Source organism: Ptychodera flava, chromosome 17 (assembly GCF_041260155.1).
Source record: "Ptychodera flava strain L36383 chromosome 17, AS_Pfla_20210202, whole genome shotgun sequence".
NCBI classification, from domain to species: Eukaryota; Metazoa; Hemichordata; class Enteropneusta; family Ptychoderidae; genus Ptychodera; species Ptychodera flava.
In genome coordinates this window covers 19,516,969-19,538,426 of record NC_091944.1, presented here as the reverse complement: position 1 = coordinate 19,538,426, position 21,458 = coordinate 19,516,969, and the positions used below count along the sequence as shown (strand labels likewise).

Below are 21,458 nucleotides of genomic sequence, written 5' to 3'. Positions count from 1 at the left end.
CTGCGCCTGTGCGAGTTTCTTGTTTACAAACAATGTATTTCATTATCCTGATGCACCTCATCATCATAGCTGCAACATTTAAATTATACGATGTAGATTATGGCAGACATGTTTTAACTTTCATCTATCACCATCGTACCTTGGATACAGTGTTTACATTGGTCGTATGGGTCCCATACGACCTTTCAGCGCAGTTCCGACGACTGTATCCCTTTAAAAGTGATGGCATATACAAAGCACCAATTTTGCTGTATAGGGATATTTGGCAGTAAGTGCAATATTTCATGATTCTGTCAAACTGCTACACACAGAGAACGGCCTAACTATTACCACATTTCACTACCTTGGAAAACGATTTCTGCTGGAAGACTGCCAGGTTGCAAAATAGACAACTCTGCAAGTCAATTGAAATATTTGCAGTAACATATGGAATCTGTTTGCACCCGTGTCGGCAAAAATGGGTATCATTTGGTTTTGGTTACATATGGTAAAAATACAGATGTTGAGCAGATAATTTTTTTGTCTCATTCAGTTATTGATGTTTCACCTGTGTTGCCCTAGCAATTGTTTTACTTTGGCCTAAAAGTAGTTACAAAGTCACTACCATGCAGTTGGTATACTGTGATTATGACAAGCATAGGTGTATCCCCAACCCCCAGCCGCCAGCCCCCCCCCCCCCACACACACACACACAATTAATTTGTAATCTATTCAAGCAGATTTCTTCCATACCTCTTTCGTTATTGACAGATCTGAATTGCTCATATACAGTTAGTCTTATCATTACAGTTTGCAGCTTTGCGCTAAAAATGTGCCCCAAGTGGTGTCATATACTGGTATAAAACCATTTTGGATTGGAAATATTGCGTACTACAGCTCACAACAAAGAATGCAACCCCTCTATCTCAAATTGGCTTGATATCATAAAATATGACAACTCTTGTCCTGAAATTATGAGACCAAATCTACTTTATTTTCCAATTTTTTCATTACAAGCAGGCTGTTGCAATAATCTAATTATTTGTCCACCTCAATGCCCATTGTCTTAAAGTGGCATTGCTGAACTTGACTTCCATGTCATGAAAAACATCTCCAACATTGTTATCACTATCAATAGTCATTTCAATAAAATGATAGATACAGACTTAATGTAACTTACAAATAAATTAACAGAATTGTTTAATATTTACAATCAAAGACACAAAGGTGTTTCCAAAGAGACAGTCTTGCTTCATAATTTAACCTGTTCACCCCCACTTCCCTGTAAACAGGTCCACAATCACCATTTACAACAATGGGTTTGGCCCGAACCATGGTGGTGAAAGGGTTAAAGGTATACTGTCACCTATTCCAATTTTGCCACAGTTACTACGGAAAGAGAAAATCTAACCAATCACAGATTTTAAGCGGGTGGCCGCTTTTTAAAAACAGCGCCCTCGCATGGGCATTTTGAATACCAAAGAATGCCCCTTTGACCATATATGGGCATATGTAAATTACAGGTGACTGTATACCTTTAAGGGACAGTATGACTGTTGACACTTTTTCTAGTGTCTGTTCCAAATATCATCTGTAGTGTCTTGGCATTCTCATTTCAGCATATTGAAATGTTTGAATATTCAGCATGTCAACATAGCCTATCATAGTATATAGCTGCCACTCATTGACAATTATTTCTATCATTCTGTGTAAGGTAGAATGTGCCTCTGGGCAAGATATTTGGACAGTCAAATTTTTACAGTATTTTTTGTGTCTACCATTTGTTTGGGCCCATTTTAAAGCTCTTGGAGAAAGGAAAATTTTCACCATCTTAGTTTTTCGAAAACAGAAAATTTCTTTTTCCCCACAGTAACACAGTGATGGCAGCCATTTTAAATTTCAAATATCTGAAAATATTAGATTGTTTCTCTGTTACCAAACTTTGCATGGTGACCCCTGATTTTTATTGTTGTCTTGGTAAGAGAATGGTTGAAGTTTTATTGAGAAAAATTTGAGCAAAAGTTTGCCTTTTACATTTGAGGCACATACAACCTTAAACAGATTCACTGATAGAACACATAACAATGGGTCACAGTGTCACACATGTGATCTACATGTATAAGTAACTCTGTGAGGTCATGGTGAACCCTGGATATTTCAGCATTTTCATAACATCACGAAGGAAAGTATAACTTATGCACCAAAGAATTCATCACGAAAATATTGTGGAAAGCTGCAGTTACTGTTTTTAAATAGCAAAAAGAAATACTGCAAGGATTGTTTATGCTAGATATAATTCTGAATTTATGATTCACTTTTGTAGTAATATACTCTGGCATGAATAAATTATGGGTGATCACTTCTTTGATGGGACAAAATCCAATCGTCTGTGATATCAAACTTCATTCCACACATTTTCCAGCGGAAGGGTTGTGATTATTCCCAATTTTCTTCTTCAATCGCAGGTACTGAAACATAAAAATCGGAATACGTTGGTAAATTGGGAAAAGGACAACATGTTGAAGAAGTGTTACTGACAATACTGAAGAAGCCTCCAGCAGCCATTTACATCAGTGATTGCTTGCATGAGTTCTGGTGAAAAACAGAATCGATCACAGTTGAACATGAAAACATTGTATCTGTAGTACACTGTGATGTATGAAAAGAATATATACTCAAAGTAAATGTGTACTGAAAACTGGTGTAAACAGAAAATATAAAAGTGGAATGTGAGATTGCTGGAAAATGAGTGCGCAAGTCCTGCTTCCCACACATGTGAAAACTCTATTTGATCTTAGGGACCATGGATAATTACAACACGCGCACAGTAAACGCAATTTCTGTGTTTAAGGGGGAGGGGGTTTGGCTGTATTTCGATTACCGTGCACAAAAATTGCACAACACATCGCAACATCTTCCTATACGTTTTTATGTATCGCAAAATATATTTGGCGTGTGCCAGGCCAGTGAGGCACCAGCGCTACACCAGCATTCTTTTCACATACATGTAGTTCAGTGCACATGTAAAATAATGTAACAATCATTTAGGATACACTGTTTCAATTCATTTCATTCTATTGGTTGTGTCATTGTGTTAGCGTACATATGCGTGATTTCAGCGACATAATTACCGATTGTTTGTATGCAGATACAGAATGAGGCTTGGTTGGATTTTCACACTATCAAACTTTCGTTTAGAGGGGGAAGGGGTTTAGGCCGAACACAATTAGTTGCGTTTACCGTGCTCATGTTTTAATTATCCACGGCCCCTTAGGGAAGAATTTGTTAGGAGCAAATTTGTTGTTGGACAACATGCACACTGATATCATAGCTCATATCTTGCAAAACGTTGCAACACACTTTTAGCATATACACAATTTAAGTTCCCTCAACCCTTCAAAAACTGTTCACCACTAACCATGCATAAAAATTTGCAGTTATTTTGAGAAAAGGATTGTCAATACATCAAACCTGGGGGAGAGTATGCCAGTCATCCAACATACAAAAGATATAATACTACAAAACCTAAGATTTGTGAGTATACATCAACAATAAATATCATATGTAAACCTCCCCTGGGGCATTTCTTATTTCACAAAGTTGCAGTTTGCAAAACATGAAAGTGGTGATTATATGTAACTCTGTGTATCATGAAATCTTCAGCATACCTCTCTATTAGCCTCAAGGCTCAAAATCACTGAATGGTATGTTTTTCTATCATGGCAAAGCCTGTTAACTGTTAGACACTTTAAGTTAGCTGAAATGTTTTTCCTGTTCTTGGAATTGCAAGGACATTGTTGGAACAAGTATGTCATCCATGGTTCATCCCAGAGGGCCGGTGTTTCATCAACGCATTTGTTGTGCTTACAAGCAGCAATGGAGTAGAGATCTGATGACTGACAATTTAGCATAATCTTAGAATGAGCAGATTAACATCAAAATATGAAGAATTAACTGAAATAATTTGAAAAGACAAGGTCATTCGGGAGAAGGTCATCAGAACTAGGCCTGTGTGACTTTCTTGTTTATAAACAATGTATTTTATACTTGATATCTAGATGCATCGTGTGAGCATAGCTGCAACATTTTAATTTTATGATGTACATTATGAAAATCATGTTTTAACTTTCATTAATCACCACCATATATTGGATACAGTGTTTACATTGGTTGTATGGGGTCCCATACGACCTTTGAGCACAGTTCTGACAACCCCCTCCCTTTAAGCAGGTGGTATCTATACTGGTAATCGCCCTATGTCCCACCCGGGACGAAGAGGACTGAGAGAGATCTATACTGGTCAGTAACTGTCATCCCTCTTTTAGTTTAATCAGTCCTCTTGTTGCTGTTTAATTTCATTTAGTTTTTGACTGCTTTGTCCTTCATGCTAAAGGAACATCTAATGGGTCAGCAAGGCCTCATGTACAAGCAACTAAAAAGTTAGTATTGGTATAACGTAGTATACAGCATTACCTGGGAGGTCAAATCAGGACAAACTGAGAAAAGTTCAAGTCATGTAATTTTAAGATGAAAGTGTTCATGGGAAATATTATATTAACCAAAAGTAATACTGATAGCTGTGTTTCAATATGAATTTTGTCCAGGAAGTTTCTCACGGGTCTAAAATACTTTGTGAAGAAGTTATTGTGATGCTTATTACTCAGATCAGTCAAGATCCAGAGAGTAGAACTGGAAGGCTAATGTAGTTATGGCCTGAAACAGTTCAAACATAATTTTGGAAACATTACAGTTACACTAGCTAAAAATAATACTGGCGGGTGAATATTAATATGAGTTTTATCAAGAGTGTTTCTCGATGGTCAGCGAGAGATCACGTTTGGGCCAATGCGAAGTTAATTACTGGTGATCAGATCAGTCAGCATTCAGAAAGTATGCCATATAACAAGGAGGTCAAAAGAGGAAAACATCCGGCATTACAATTTATGTAAGTATGGCCTGAAATAGTTCAAATATCCTTTCTGAAATATTACATTTGTATCAGCTACAAATCATATTGATGGCTAAATATCGTGGTGATGAGGTCATTGCTACGTAATGACTGATTATGCTGAAAGTTCTGTTATAGCTAGGAATTAATATTTAGTACTCATACTGTAATTTACATGTTAATGGAGAATTTTCCAGAACTGTTGTGTAATTACATACATGTTAGTTGAGAACTTTCTCAATCAATTGACAAATCAAATTACTGGTTTTAAACATTTCATGGACACTGGAGGGCTGAGGAAAAATTAAAGTGAGCCCTACAAGATTTTTTCCCTTAGGAAGTATTTACAAATGTGTAAAATTACCGAAGAGGTACTGTGATAAATTCAACTGGACATTTCACTTCTTATACCCATAATATCCAGTTTAGACACTGTCTATTTCTATACTTAATGTCAAATTATCTTCAGTATATATTTCAGAAAAGTACGTAACAGTTTTAAAACACTGATAATGTTGAAACCTCAACAGTATACTTTCATTGATAATCATGGTGCACAGGCATAAAAACAATTTGCACTTTTTACAAGCTAGCCATGACCACTTGGGTAGGTCATTGTATAAATTCAAGATATCCTCTGAGTGTATATTTATCTTTATACTGGATTTACGGAACCAATATCTGTTGGCAAATAACAAACTTATTTTAGGTAATCTTACATGTAAGTACTCTACTGTCCTGTGCAGGCTTTACCATAGATACTGTAGCACTGGATTGGTAAAAAGTGCGGCATTGAGCAACACAATCAATACTGTTGAAACACATTTATTTTTGATGCAATAATATTGTATTACAGCCCTACACTCAAAATGTATAATTATACAGTCACCTATTTGATTAAATTGGAAAATGCACCCTCCGTACTGTCAAGGAATGCACAATGTATTAAAACTTACATTTTTCCTGCTAGAAATGGCTTGCTGAACCCACAGAAGTTCCATGGCCACGTTGCTTCTCATCTTCTGCAGATCATCAACACTCTCTGGGTACACTACAGACTCTGTAACAAAAGTTGAAATCAAATTAACAATAGATATCAAACGGCATTCCAACTACATTATCTGCATAAGTTTGATCGTCCTTTTATGCACTAAGTTGAAAATTGTTATTTGACTGCTGGCACAACACTCAATTTCAGAGGCGTTTATTTCATAACAACATCCTTGCTGCTAAGAAAGTAGTAATACTTTTTGATGTAGTAGGGTACATAGCGTGATTTGAACTGGAATTCAGTACTCAAAGATGCTTTTAATAGCTTTATCATCTCATAGTAGGATACAAAAATGAAATATCAAGATAATTTTATTAATAAATCCTACAGATTACATGAGTTCATGATTGTTTGTTTGAAGGATGACCTGACCAGCAAGAGAAAATACAAAAGTACTGAGGGCAGCTGTAACCATTTCTTATTCACATGGGCTAATCAGATTGTGTGCCTCAATTTCAAAGGTACACAATGCCACAAATGCACAAACTAGGAATCATCAGGCTCACTGACACGTATGAAGTCTGTACCCAATCAATGATCAGCTCCCTGGAATACACGGTATATGCATGCACTATATTCTTCTGATAAACGATGTTGCATACATCATTACATGTAACTTGTAGACTTACCATCTAGACCCGTCACTGCAAAGGATTGCTCCGTGCCCCAAAATGAAGTCATATCAACATCCCTTGTCACTTCCATGGTGTTGTCATGACATTTACCTCTTTCTGCGTTCAAGTTTTCTCCATCAACGGTTTGAGAATCCTTTTCTTTCTCATCAGTACTGCTATTGTCAATATTCTTGTCAGATTCTGTGATTTCAGAAGACTTGTCACTGTCACGTTGTAAGTCCATAGTGACATTTTCTGAGGATATTTTGTCTTTTCTTTCTGCATTATCTGGGTCAAAGGGCATGGGTGAAAGTTCCTCATCATTGTCAATGTGGACAGTTACATTTCCGGTGACTTCACCTCTAAGAACTAAATCTTCTGTGACTTTGGGTTTCGGAGTGTTGCTTGCAAATGGACTTTTATTTTCTTTGTCATTTTCACCATCAGCCCATGCGTCGTGCAGAGTATGATCTCCATTCATGGTTGGACTGTCCTTAATGTCGGCTAGAACCTGTCTGCCCTTGGGAGTTCTATCAAAGGAACTGCTATATGTATTTCCAATGTTGCAATGGTCCAAATTCTCATCAAAGACAACACTGCCTGACTTGCTGCCCTCACTACTTCCACTATGCAGTGTCTCATCAAAAATTACATTTTCTTTTTCCACATTCTTTGCTTGGCTATCTTCAAAAATTTTTACACTCTCACAATTCCTGTTGTCACCTGGATTGTAGGAAACACTGTCTCCTTTTTTCTTGTTCACAGGAGCATGCTTTCCAATGTGAACACTAGGTTTACAAAGGAAGTGCGACGGCCATTCAATTGTCACATGTTGTCCGCCGTTATCTATATCTTGAACTATTTCCTCGTAGGCCGCTTTTAACTCTTTAAATTGTTTCCGCACGAGTGCCCCTCTGAAAATCGCCTGCAATTGTACAAAATAACAAAAATGGTCAAACCCAACCACTGGAATTACCTGAAATTCTAATTAGTGTTTTGACATTTTAATTGGTTTTACTGTACACATATTCCAGTATGGAATCTGAGCAATGAAATCACTTTAAGGAAGATATGTGGCAGATATTAATTTTGAAATTTTTATTTTAACAATGGGAAAGAAAGATTTTAATGTGACAATGCTTCCAAGTGAACGCTTTACTGTGGTAGGCTGTTAATATTTTAAAATCATGAAACCGCTGAAAATTCAACCTATCTTTTCGTATTTGCAGTTTGGACACAACTATGGAAAATTATTTTTGTGAAGATGTATGATGATAAAAATGGATTACCTAATTTATGGTTTAAAACTTTTTGACTGAATGGTTTGGTATGCAGGAGTTTTCACAGGTATGGATGAATAACAGATTTATATAAACTTGGGGGGGGGGTAATAAATTATCATGCATGACAAAAAAAATCATGGGGTTAAATAAAATTTAACTGCACTAATGGCGGAAGGGCTGTGCCCAAACACGGCACAAAAATGGGAATGGTCCGACCACAAGCTGCTGCATTGAACAGTATTATGAATTTCGGAAATATGAACTAAACCCTCCATGCTTCGATAATTAAAAAAGAAGTTTTTTATCAGCTATGCCGTATTTAGGAGATAATGCCCACCTCACCAACCAAGACAAAAACCAATGTTCACGAAGTAAAGCTTTCTTGATATACCTGGTTTGCAAAAATAGCATCTAAATTATCTTTAAGAAGAAACAGAAATAACCATTTGACGTATCAACTGCCACTTTGACAAGTTCTAACAAGTGTCATACACTCTGATAAGTTGCATGTCAACTTTCGCAAGGAAAGAGGAAGGCTATGAGAAGCTTTAACTTCTCCAACAATATAAATGAATGTCCTCGATTACTCAAAAGTTTGTTTTGTTGTGGAATTGGCAAGTTAGGACCTTAGGAAAGGAAATTTACCTGCACGCGAACAATATTTCGCTCATCGTCGTAGAGATTGTTGTTTGGTTCGGCCGCCATTTTAGGTCACGATAATTCTTAAACCTGATTGGTCGGTCATAGGTTGACCTTTCCCAGCATACACCGTTACACCCCAAGATGGCAGCGGCCAGTGGAGATCACACGGGCGAAGAAACCTACACTAGTGAAGTTACCGAAGATGCGTCCGGTGACTGTGAAGCTACAGAAGAAGGCAAAGTCTTGGCCGGCTATGAGTGTAAGTTTTTCTTATGAAACCATCAAATAAATGTCAATAATTTTCCACCGACCAGGCCCTTCATGGCAATGTCACTGTGTAGTTGTACTCCTTGTCAAAGACAACATTGGATTGCACAATAGTATTGCAATAGTCATGATAGTACTGCACCACAGTCGCTTGTTGTTCGATACACGGCTAAGGCTCCTGTAAGCATTAGAGGGATGCTTACAGGGTCTTCGCCGTGTATTGAACTACAAGCGCCTGGTCAGGGATCTTCGCCGTGTGTAGGACCACAAAAGACTGTATTGCACCGTGGTACAAATCAATGCTCCGCCCTCCGGTGAAAGGGGCCTTCTTTTCTGTATATTTGACATAAATGATCCAATTTGTAGATCTTCTGTAGTTACAGTTGATCCTGTAAGATACATAAACATTTAATAGAACATACAATTATTAGTAAATATTTTATACGTCCTTCAATCTATTTTTTATTATTGTGAATGCACTCTCTGTATAATCATGTATTTATGTTCTGATATTCCAGACTTGGACCACACTGCAGACATACAGTGAGTACCAAAGTACTTCACAGACTGTCTCCTCTTGATTTTTGGGGCTGTATCTTAAGCATAAGCAACGATAAAATGCATAAAATGAAAGATCTGAAGAATGCTTGATATTATCCAGCATCACTGATTTGCTATCATTCGTTACATCTATTTCATCAATTGAATTGTATTGGTATTCTTCATGGCCTATATAAAAAATCAAAAGATGAACACATGTGATACTGTTCTGCTTTATGGATGTATCAGATATTTACAATTTGTGTATCATGTGATTGAGCTCAAGGTTTCAAATTAGCAAATGATTGTCACTAATGTCAGATATGGTAGCCTATGGATTGTCCAGCAGCAGACCACTGTCTATGGGTAGCCCAATGAGAGTCATAATTCAAAAAAAGATTAGAAGGCCAGGCTCATTTTCCGCTAGCCCACTTATTAACAATTGAGTTACCAGCTGAATAACTCACTTAGTTCTGTTGGCTTCCAGGAGTAAAAACTACAAGCCTGGTTGGAATATCCCATACATGTAGCACCTGAGCTTGGGGTGGTCATAGACAGTGGGGGAGTCCATGATCAAGTAGATTTGCTCAGCCTTCTATTGTAAGACCAGAAACAGTTTCGTAATTCGATGACTGGAATAAAACATATACACATTCTTTTTTGCAGACTCCACTCCTGTATCCTTCATGAAATGCACTACCAACAATGTTCTCAATCAAAATTACTACCTTTACACCCATAAAGATTTCAAGATGGAGAAGTTCTTTGTTAATTCTATATCCATGAGGATGTCCACATAACAAGTATAAACGCTGGGCTGCTAGCCAAAGGAATCAATTAGGCACCATGGAAATGAACCCATTTTCAACGATGGCCATTTGTAAAGTTCATTAAAGTACAAACATCACAATGCATAGTGAAATCAGTACATATCTATATCAATTGAACTAACGTCTAGAAATTAGCTCCTTGAACCCCTTTTAGGGTAAGTCTTTCAAATTTAGAGAAAGATTATTGTACCCAGAATATCACTTTTGCCTCTACTGGTGTGCTGCGCTGTACACCACTCTTATCAGGGCAAGCATTTCATATTTTTAACCCTTTCACCCCCAGTTCCCTGTATACAGGTCCAACTTTACCATAGAAAACAATGGATTTGGGACTAACCATGGTGTGAAAGGGTTAAGAGAGGTAGTCTGACTGGTTGGCATAATATTGACACAGAGGAATGTTTCTGTTCACATTAAAAGAATAAAAATCATAAACTTTACATTGAAATATAATTTTAACTTGAAAGATAATGCTATAGTCTCCTTGACAATGTTTTGTTTACCAGATGGCAGAACGCTGGAAGAATCTTTTGAAATGGTAAGTCCACTCAATGCTTTCGCCCTTGAACCTTGACTGCTGGTGACCTCTGACATTTACGCCCAAACATGGTTTAAATGATCAGAATTTTCATACATAAATCATAGACACTATATCTAGAGCAATCATTCACCGTCATTTGTTTGTTTGTTTTCCTTCGTAGTCTCTCCACCAAGGACTCTATCCACAGTAATGTTGCCCAGTAATGATGAGCCTGTCATGCCAGTTCTTACAAGCTTGTCGAAAACACTTTTAAATTCTTAGTATTCTCATTTGTTAACAAAAGAGAAATATCTGTAGGGGTTTGTTGATACCTACCAGTGCAGTTGAGACTTTATCCATATCATGTAATGCATGTTGTTCTGTTTCAAGATTTAGCCAGTGGAAAGCATTGTGATATTCTAAGTGAAGGCTACAGCACTGTCACGTGTCTTGGATATGAAATTATGAATAGGGAGATTATATTAAGGGTAAACAAGCACCAAGATGCCAAGATGTTTTTAAAAGTCATCGTAAGTTCACAGTCTCAACTCCAAATTTTAAAAAAGATGTACACATACTGTATACAAACACTTGAAAAGGCATATTTCTTGATGCATTACACCAGTTATTTTATTTCTTTATTTATCTAATGCATACCTTGTAAATTTCGGTTTCTATGAATTGTAAATCTGTTGAAATAAATTTCCTCTTGTTTAATCTCCAGAGGAATATGAATATGAATTAACCTCTTTCTGTTCTATAACACAGGTTGTGCAGGCAATGTTTGGTTACATGACAGACTTGGACACAGTGGATGCCACAGATACTCAAAGAATTGAAGCTCAAGGTGGGTCTTGTCTCTGCTTTCGGCAATGAAATCAACGGTGTAACCATGTCTATGGTATAGCTTTGCTTCTGTGATAGTCAAAGAAGGAAGCTACCGATGTGATGACCCAGTGATGAGGATTTTTTAAGTCCCCACGGACGCAATCTGGCGGGGACTTGAAGATTGCGTCCCGACCGTCCGCCCGTGCATCCGTCCATTAGCAGACATCCAATATGGCTGGTGCGATGCAATCCAATATGTCCACCAGGTGGCCATTACACTCTAATAATTAAATAAATGTAACTATTGATCTTGCCATGGAAAACACCAACAGCCATAACTGTACTCTCCCAGGTACTCAAACATGAACACCCCCCTCCCACAGACCATTATTAAGTGATTTCCCAACCTTTAACAAGGTCACCCCTCTCCCCTGTAATGAAGCTACCAAGCATGTAGTTCAATCACCGTAATGCAAACACCATAATCCAGTGGGGACTGTGTCATCAGCAATGACTTGTTATGACCTGAAAACCGTTATTGAAGAAGATCAAGGACCACTCATTTGTCATCATAAACTGATTTCAATTCCTGGTGGAAATTCCAGGATCAGTACAGCTATTTTAGATACAGTGCCTTAGGGGCCATAAAGCTTTATTGAATCAAGTGACCAAAAACAATAGTTTTCATCTTGGTCATAAACTACTTCAGTTCATAGCTTTCATATTCTACCACAGTGGTGATGATGCAAGTCTGCAAACAAATTAGCTATCCTGATTGTCAAAGCCATATAGCTCCCCTTTGCCGTACAGAATGCAAGTATATAAACAGTGAGAGCCATTTAGGTCATTTACAGACCAAAGGCTGGTGGGAAAAGACTTATCAAGGGACTAGAGAGAAAAACATGAATGTTTGAGATTTTCCAGCCATTAGCATTTTTCCCCTCCATATGTATTGCTTTGCAAAAAAACCTCATGAACAGAATTTTTTCAACTCTGCAACTTCAATCAATGCAATCTTACAAAAGTGATGTCCCATGAGTTGATATGCTCATAATTTGTGTTGAGCAAGTATGAACAAACATATTCAATGATTATGGACTTGTTGTTTCAGGACATGACATGCTTTCACTCCTGTTCCAGTTGTTAGATGAGTTCCTGTTTGTCTTCTCAGCTGAGCCATTTTTCATCGCCAAGGTAAGAGTTCACAAAGCCTGATCACATTTACCTATCTCACCGCTGAAGTTTAATGCACCCCTATTGATTTTGTGGCCATGTTGGACACTACAAAATTTTAACAGTTTGTCATACCATGGGTATTTCATATCTCTTAATTTGCATAGCTATCCCCATATTCTTCAAATGTTAATTATATAACACATTTACCAAAACATGTATTGCAAAATCCCATTGTCCACAGATAGAATTTTTTTGTTAAAGGAACAATAGCTGTGGCTTTTTATCATATTTTCATTATTTTTCTTGCTTTGAGGACAATTTCTTATTCGTCTGCTTCTTACTCGAATTTCTTTCAAATGTAAAGTATAAGCTTGGCAAACACAACACAGTGTGAAGACATGCCCGAAGTGTGTGGGCATATAAATATCATAATAGAGTAAATTGAAGGAACAAACTTCAGCAGACTGTCATGAAATTGAAGCAATATACTTTGGCAGACTGTCGTGAAGATCGTTGGATGAGTGCAATAACTATTGTGTATGCCAGAGAAAAGCCAAGCAATAGTCGGCCAGTCAAAACACTGTGTACAATGTGCCATGTTATTGTTGACTGACTGGCATATGTTGACTGAACCCCCCCTTTTTGTTTGTCAATACGGTAACAGGAGGAAATACAGAAATTTATTTGTGTGAATTAAGGTTAAGTGTGGTCAATTCTTTCTTGTCTCTCAGGAAATAAAAATTCTTGAATTTGACAGAGAAAACTTTAGAATAGTTGCTGAGGGGTAAGTATAGACTGATTCTCAGTCATCTGTGTTTTATCTTTCATCAATCAGTTTCCATTCATTATCAAGGAGTGCCCATGAGTCATGGCTCTTGCTTGCTGTCAAAAGTTTCCAAAGCTTACAAAATATTTTTGCCCAGTTGTTCATGGAATGTAGCAATAATTTAAATCTTGAATACAAGTTTCACAAATCATAAAACAGAAAGGTGATGGCAGGAATCAAAACTGCTTGTATAAAGGTTATCAACTTTGACTACTGCCTACCTTGAATGCTGGAAATATCCGTTGCCATAGTGAATTACTACATATCTTGGACACTGGAGAATTCTGGCAAGATCCTAAATGTATTCACAGTGTGTTTTAAGTATGGCAATTTCACTTCAACGCCAAAGTCATAAAACGATCAGTCAGAAAGCTATGTATATAGATTCATTTCTTCTGAAATGAAAGTGGTTGATCTGTCCTAACCCTCTGTATCCTTCCTCACTGTAGGTATGGTGAGACGTTTGATCTGAGTAAACACCCTCAGGTAAGCTTCTGAGAAATATATCAGATGTAACATGATGGCTGATGTGCAGAATGCAACGTTTTCCTATTACTTCCTTGGATTTGTTGGATTTTGATCTCTCAAGAACACTGCAATATAATTAATATGAGTTAATAGTTGGTAATGCTTTTGTCTGGGAAGTGTAATGGGACTATGGCTGTGTCTGTTGTTTCTGTTGTAAATAGATTGTGCAATCCCTGTAAAGCCCTGAAAAATTCACACTTTTTCTTGGAAGCGCTGGAAAAATGTGTCATACTCCCTAACAGTCATATTACTCATATTTGACCAAATGTCAATACCATTTCATTCAATTTACATTTCATGGAAGTTGCATGTAAGATTTGCACACATTCACCTCTCAATTATTCTTTTTTTTCCATGCTAAATTTCAGTATTTTTGATTACATGATCCCATTTACTGTATCTTAACCTTTTCCAGTGCATTGTATTGGTGAACTTTTGTCATTAAAAACCGTTCAAGCTGGCAAAATTTTCTGAGTATTTTAACCCTTGTCTTGCCAGGTCACTTTCCCATCTACCAAGTCAGTAAAAGGCAGTAATGAGCCAGAACCAATACATAATTTAAGCTACTGTACTTGGTAAAGTCTGTTATACCGGGGCAAGTCTGTAAAGATCATATTTATAGTATCTTATTTCAGGAGCATTCAAATCTTCAAGTCTTTGTGCTACCTATGGGACATGTTATGCCTAACTGGTTTTAACCAACTGCTGTCTCTTTCTCTCAAATATTCAGCCAGGCTGTCATTTTCTTTTTTCACAGTCTTCTATATTTTAAAAAATCTGTAATTCCTACTAAAGATTTTTATGTTTTCTTTTTGTGAATTTGCAGGGAACTGAAGTAAAAGCAATCACTTATTCCAACATGCAGGTCCATGAAGAGTTGCCAACGAATGACTGTTTTGTAATCATTGACATTTAACAGTTACCAAGGTCAAGGGCAATTATACAAGACTGCTTGAACAAGACAACCATTTCATCACATATTTTTCCCAACTGAAATATAAGAGTAACCTTTGTGTACATGCAGTTGGAAGAATTCTGCATTCCTGGAGTTGCCCATTATGTCTCGTGTAGGTTGCATTTGTGAGTGCTTTATTTATGAGTCTTATCACCCCTGTTTCTGTACAAATGGTTGCAACCACGTTAGTCTTAATAAGGGGACACTAGTGCTGAGAGGGTTTACAAGCTGGCTATATTTTGAAGTGGTGCATTCTGGTGATGCTCCCATTTGACATGACATTAAAGGAGGTCATGATTTTATGTCAAAGAAAATAAGACAAAAGCAATGATTGAAATGTAGGTAGAGGGCGCTGTAGCTTTTCCATCCATTCACACTGTTATTCAGAATCATGAATCTTTACTGATTAATCTTTCAATATTACCAATTTTAAGAAGCCACATAGCTGTCACTGTCTTATCACTTTAAATACAAATTAATGAAGACAGTACAGTATTTTCCATACAATTGAAAATCAAATGGTGACAAACATCAGCTGGGCAGATTCACTTTGTACAAACTGCTTACTCATATTTTAATTTCTCTGTTGTATTTTTAATATGCTATTTATTTACCTGTAAATATAACATCATGAGCTGCACAAAGTAATCAGTGCATCCTGAATACTGGAATTTTATTCTTACGTTGTTAGGGAAGGTGGTTGATTATTACGTGGCAATTACAAAGTATGCAGTCTTTTGAGATAGCGAAACTGTTTGGAATTTCAGGATTATGTACAATAACATGAATGTACAGTTTGATATCACTAATTTTATGAAAATAAACAAATGAATATCTAACGGAGTGTTTGTAGTATGTATGATTGACTTTATATCAGGATGAATGCTATGTATTTGATATAACTTGAAGTAGAGATGGTTTCAGATAAATCTTAACTGTTTGTCTCTGCCAAAGTGATTCTACTTCCCACTGTTTCAAAATCCCTGTGAGTCGTTACAAAATTTGAATTTTGGATGAGAATAAATAGTGGCCCATTTTTTAAAAAAAAAGTTACCAAAATTGAACTTTGATGTTGGATATGTCAATGGAACTGAACAAGCAAATGAGAAAAAAGTATACAGGTTACGGAGGTCGATGCCTGTGTTGGAATGCGCCTTCTAGAGTCGACAGTTATTTACTATACTGCATTTTAATAAGGGACAGACCATTATATCTTGGCAGGTAGGGGTGGTCACAATCAGATTGTAAATATTATTTACAATTGTAAATTTTTGAAAAAGTTTTTTCCAAGTGAACATGTGCTAAATTTTTTTTCTAAGTAAACTCAGATTTATCATTTTTTTGGCGTTCTGATCTTATTTTTTGTCATTTTGCAAACTTGGTACATAGGTTCTTTATGGTAATTTTAGTTAGCTTTGTCCAAATTGTGGTGAAATTTTTGGTCAAAAAGTCATTTCTCAGAATTAACTATTCTAATTGCTTTGAAACTTGGAATGCATATACCTAGGGGCAAACTATGATGAGTATCTCCAAAACATGATGAAATTTTCATATTTGTATTTTGGGGGCAATTTTCCCCGTTTATGTCAAAACAAATTATTTTCTCTGAAATTGCTTGTCCAATTGCTTTGAAACTCAGTTAAGTATACTCACTCTGGCCTGCCACATTGAAACACATGTGAGCCATGTGTCATTGACGCTATGTTTTATGATTGCCATAATTGGTCATGGGAGTCTGTGGTGGCTTATGCATGCATTGCGGCAAATATGGTGACACACACATTCTTAGATTTAAAGTGCTATACTATAGTTTTATTGTTTTCTAAGTGATTTACATGTAAACATTCCTGAGTAGATAAAAACATTCTGTTTTACAGGAAAGGTCAATTGTTGGAAGAACAATTGGAATTTTATTCCACCGATAAAATGTACATTATACTTGCATTGAATCCGTGCATCAGCAAAGCACCGTCCCCATTTAAAATGTCAACAGAAAAGTACAACAGAATATCAAGAGTATTCTCTATAAATAGAACAGAAACCTGTCACAACATGAACTTTTTACTTTTTAGGTAGAATGCACCTCAGGGACAGTTCATTCATAATTTCCTGGTCTACCACTCATGGGGGTTCATTTTAAAGCACTTGGTGTACAGTAATGTTTTACGGGCTTAGTTTTTCGAAAATTAGAAATTTTATTTTTCCCCATAGAGTTAACACAGGTATTGCGGCCATTTTGAATTTCAAATATCGGTGAATGTTTGGTAATTTGTTTTTCTAGTACCAAACTTTGCACATTGACCCCTGCTTTGTATTTTCGATTTTGTAAGAGAACGGTCGAATGTTTCATTGAGGAAAAGATTGAGCAAAAGTCCGAGTCTTTCACTTTTGAGGCACATAGTACCCAAAGCACAACATTTGATACATGATTGCTCTCACATATTGTTATCAAACTACTTTATCATTTGTAAATATGACAGAAAAAAAACATAAAGCCTGATTTACTACATGTAAATTTTCAATCGTCATAATAGTTATGCTTTACATTTCAGAGGAGCCTTTAAGAAGTCCCTGCAACATTATTACAAGTTATTTTTATCCACATTTAAGAGTCCAATAGCATAGGAGCAAACCTATCTGACATAAGTTTACATTCTAACTTCTTCAAAGGATTTACTATAAATTGCAGATACTGGTATATTATGATGATAAAGACAAAATGTGTAAGAATTACCTATGTGACAGCAAAGGACATACGCATGTATAAATTTTAGAAGGCTATTATAATCCAACAGTTAAACCTGTATCACGGTGACAGAGCGATCACATCCTTATAGTGGTTGCTTTGTGGCAGTCCCTCAACATTTTACATATTAAAGGCCCTCTACAGAACCACCACCTCTCTTATGTGGTCAGTGGCCACATGTAATTGCTCCACTTTGGTACAAAACCTACATACAATGGTCAACATTTTCGACTCTGAACGTCCTCTGTCAATAATTTCTTAGACTGAAAGCAAGAAATGAGTCTATTTTGACTACTTTTTACAGCTGCATCACAATTGTTTTAGAAATAAAATGCATGTATCATGATTTCAGAGATTTTCGATATTGAATTTTATTAGTGCTCTTATCTTTTCCTAAATTCACCAAAAGGCACACCCATCCTCTGTAGAAAGGCCACCTCCATATAGTGGTCGCTTTTCTGGTTCCCTTGTGTGACCACTGAACACAGCTTTGACTGTATATGATTTTTGCAGTGTGTGAGTATATGGTCTGGAAATGCTGTGACAGGGATATGACGGTTAGTGTACCATATTCTTCAATGAATGACATTTCAAAATATTTTAAGTCATCATAAAATTAAGGAATATTTGGAAATGTCCTTGTGTAGTCTCCGTAAATTCTTTCGAGAGAACTTTTTGAAGAAGTGGTACCCTCATTTGGCAAAGAGAACACACTGAATATGACCCATCCAACGGCAAAAGCAATTGTTTTATGTCAGACTAAGAACTCTGTTCACTACAAATGTGTCAGTTTTGTGGAACAATCACAGAAACATACTTTCATTGCACAAGGTATGCATTTGATGAAGTCTTTTTTCCAAAATTTGGGCACCAGGGTAGAAACTGACAATCTACACCTTTCAGTGTCTCCTTGGTTGACATAAATGTTTTGTTGCTTCCCAACCGTTGACTAAATTTCTATCAAATAGAACATTGAAATATTGTTAACTGCCTGCATAACTTCCAAATGAACGAATATGCTCACCATCAGACAAGAACTTGGCTATACTTGTGAACCTCTGTCACAGAATTTCATACACTTTTACTTGTTGTCAACGAATTTCTTGTTCTTAGCTTCCTCATGAAAGTCATCTATCATTTCTAATGATAAGAATGATCATCTCTTTGAAAGTATTATCCTTGATAGGATGGGATAATTTTGGTCACTTAATTCATTTCCCCAGACAACTGTCTGTCTGAAGGTAACAACACATTTGATAATAAACAGTACACTTTCTCAGCCTCATACTGGTTAAACTGTTTACCCTGTTAGCCACATACTGGTTAAAATGTTACCTGAATACCTGAGAAGTTACTTAAACCAACCATCACAGTAAATTACACAAATTTTACTTACTATGTAAATATAGTACATGGATAAAACTAAATGTAGGCTAAATAATCAAACTGATCTAAATATATAAACAGCACATGAGGAAATAAATGATTTCTAGCCCATCACGTCTTTGCAAATGAACAGAAAATAAATGGAAAGCTGGTGAATATGAGAAGTCTGTAAATATTTTCTAGCTACAATTAATATGGCAAGCTAATTAATGCTACGCTTAAAATTGTACCTTGGTCTGAGGCCTTATAAAAGAGATAGTTTAAGGTAGTATGCGCCTCGAAGTGAAAGAGTTGAACTTTTGCACAAATTTTCCTTATAGCAATCATTCAACCATTTTCTTTCAAAATCAAGAATAAAAATTGGGTCACCATGCAAATTTGGGTACTTAGAGAAACAAATAACCCAAGATATACCAATATTTAAAATTCAAAATGGCTGCCATACCTGTGTTAACTCTATGAAGAAAAATAAAATTTTCGAATTTCATAAAACTAAGCCGTTTTTTTTTACACCAGGAGCTTTAAAATGAACCCCAACAAATAGTATATCAGAAAGAAATTGTAAAGTTTTAGAGTCCGAATATCTGTCCCCGAGGCGCGTTCTACCTTAAGCTGGCTCAGATGTCTTTTGGTATATTGGCACAACGTACATGCATGCAGTATGTTGAATTACAAATATTGATATGTTGATGGCAACACATATGATTAACATGTGACAACCCAGAGCTGTGTGGTTATTGAATTTTGACTAATACTCATGGAAAGAGATCTTCTACAATGGTACATGCGTGATTTAAAGGTATGGAAATCGATCCCAGGGCCTAGGAGTGGCACATGTAAAACAGTGTGTATCTTTGCGTCAGAGGCGGAATAAATCTATTTATCCAGGAAATCTTAATCCCGACTGCTATGTTTGTACGCACATAGAGCCAGTCGACGTTAGGGACACAAAAAACAACACGAGGAACAAACAGGCAGTGGTTTTGAACAAAATCAATGTACCCGGTACTTCACCGATATCTGTAACTCAGTACATGAAAATATTCGTAGCTTGACGCACTTTGAACATAGCTCGTAACAAGTGACAGCGGAAAGCCCACAGAACTACGTGTACAACTATAACTGCCACTCATGTAGTTGGCGCTCAGTGAAGATTTTTCGATCAACAAATTTGACGGATGATGGACTGACCTTTTCTACCGCAATTGTTATCTCCCTCGATTCAGCACAAAATTTTCGTATGGACTATTGATGCGGTGTTTACAGTTGTTACGTAGTGGTAAATCCTAGTCGTATTTACGACTGCTGCGTAAACAGTCACTGAATAAATTTTGCACGCATTTACGAGCACTGGATATTACTACAGTTTTTAATCGAAAACCGTCCGTATACGCACATGACAGTTGTGACAAAAACAACACAAAAAATCTGGCGTACATTGTTACTGCATTACTTTGACCAAAAAATCACCCAAATGCCGAACGGTGATCATACAGAACTCTGCTGCAGGTTTCTGGACTAAAAGACCCCAACCGACCGGGTCCCAGTCAACTGTGCCGGGCTCGACGTCTACTCTATCAGCGTCAACTCAAACTTTCACTCCAGAAAACTTTACCCACAAACTGGGAATATACTAAATTTACCTTGAAAAAATTTCAAACTTTGTATCGTATTGAAAAAATCTTACCGGGCCACGGAGCAAATTAAAAACCAACAAACCCCAACAGAAACAGTGGAATGATCATTAGTGTGCAAGGTCGCTGTATTATATGTCAGGGTGAAAAAATCTAGCTTTGAAATTTCTGGACTGTACAAACGGCGGGGCAGAATTAGACAAGATTACGACAATGTGTTACCGCCGATGGTACATAACGTACTGTTGATAGCAGGTAGTTCGGTGTCCAGTGAGAACACGATTCCGAATATATCACGGCTGTTGATTTGAGCTGCCTCCGATCGAAAATTTTCAACACAAAGACATGATATCAATAATTTTGCGAGATTATTAGTACCCGCTGTCTTCTCGCCAAATAGCTGCGATCAAGATCATTATGATAGAAGCAATTGACCGCCGAACACCTGCTTGCTGATCTTATACACAACGTGTAAAAATTGATTATTCCTGCTGAGAAATACGACAGCAAATATTGCAATGTGAATTTCTTACTATCTTCCTCGCAATGGTTTTGCATCTGTGTTTATTTTATCACGGTCACTGGACCATTTCTGACGATTTTTACTAACAAAGAATCAGTTCACACTCATCGTGGAACACATTGCAAAGACGTTCACAAAATTTTCATCACATTCATCACATTACCGTAATCCCCGTTTCAAAG

At 36.8% G+C, this 21,458-nt stretch overlaps 2 protein-coding genes across 3 annotated transcripts; one reads left to right on the top strand and one right to left on the bottom strand.

The window, feature by feature from the left end:
- Positions 1-940: 940 nt before the first annotated feature.
- LOC139115713 (uncharacterized) lies at positions 941-8,690 on the bottom strand. Its single transcript, XM_070678033.1, has 4 exons — positions 8,521-8,690; positions 6,608-7,517; positions 5,884-5,987; positions 941-2,447 (listed from the first exon to the last, which is right to left on the bottom strand). The coding sequence occupies exons 1-4, from the start codon at positions 8,578-8,580 to the stop codon at positions 2,382-2,384; spliced, it is 1,140 nt and encodes a 379-aa protein (XP_070534134.1). The 5' UTR covers positions 8,581-8,690; the 3' UTR covers positions 941-2,381.
- On the top strand, positions 8,648-15,830 carry LOC139115714 (protein archease-like). Of its 2 annotated transcripts, XM_070678034.1 has the most exons (9): positions 8,648-8,776; positions 9,303-9,327; positions 9,991-10,001; positions 10,661-10,692; positions 11,443-11,521; positions 12,614-12,696; positions 13,410-13,462; positions 13,954-13,990; positions 14,859-15,830. In XM_070678034.1, the coding sequence occupies exons 1-9, from the start codon at positions 8,659-8,661 to the stop codon at positions 14,946-14,948; spliced, it is 528 nt and encodes a 175-aa protein (XP_070534135.1). In that variant the 5' UTR covers positions 8,648-8,658; the 3' UTR covers positions 14,949-15,830. The 2 variants fall into 2 exon arrangements, with proteins under 2 accessions (XP_070534135.1, XP_070534136.1); XM_070678035.1 differs by lacking the exon at positions 9,991-10,001.
- Positions 15,831-21,458: the final 5,628 nt, after the last annotated feature.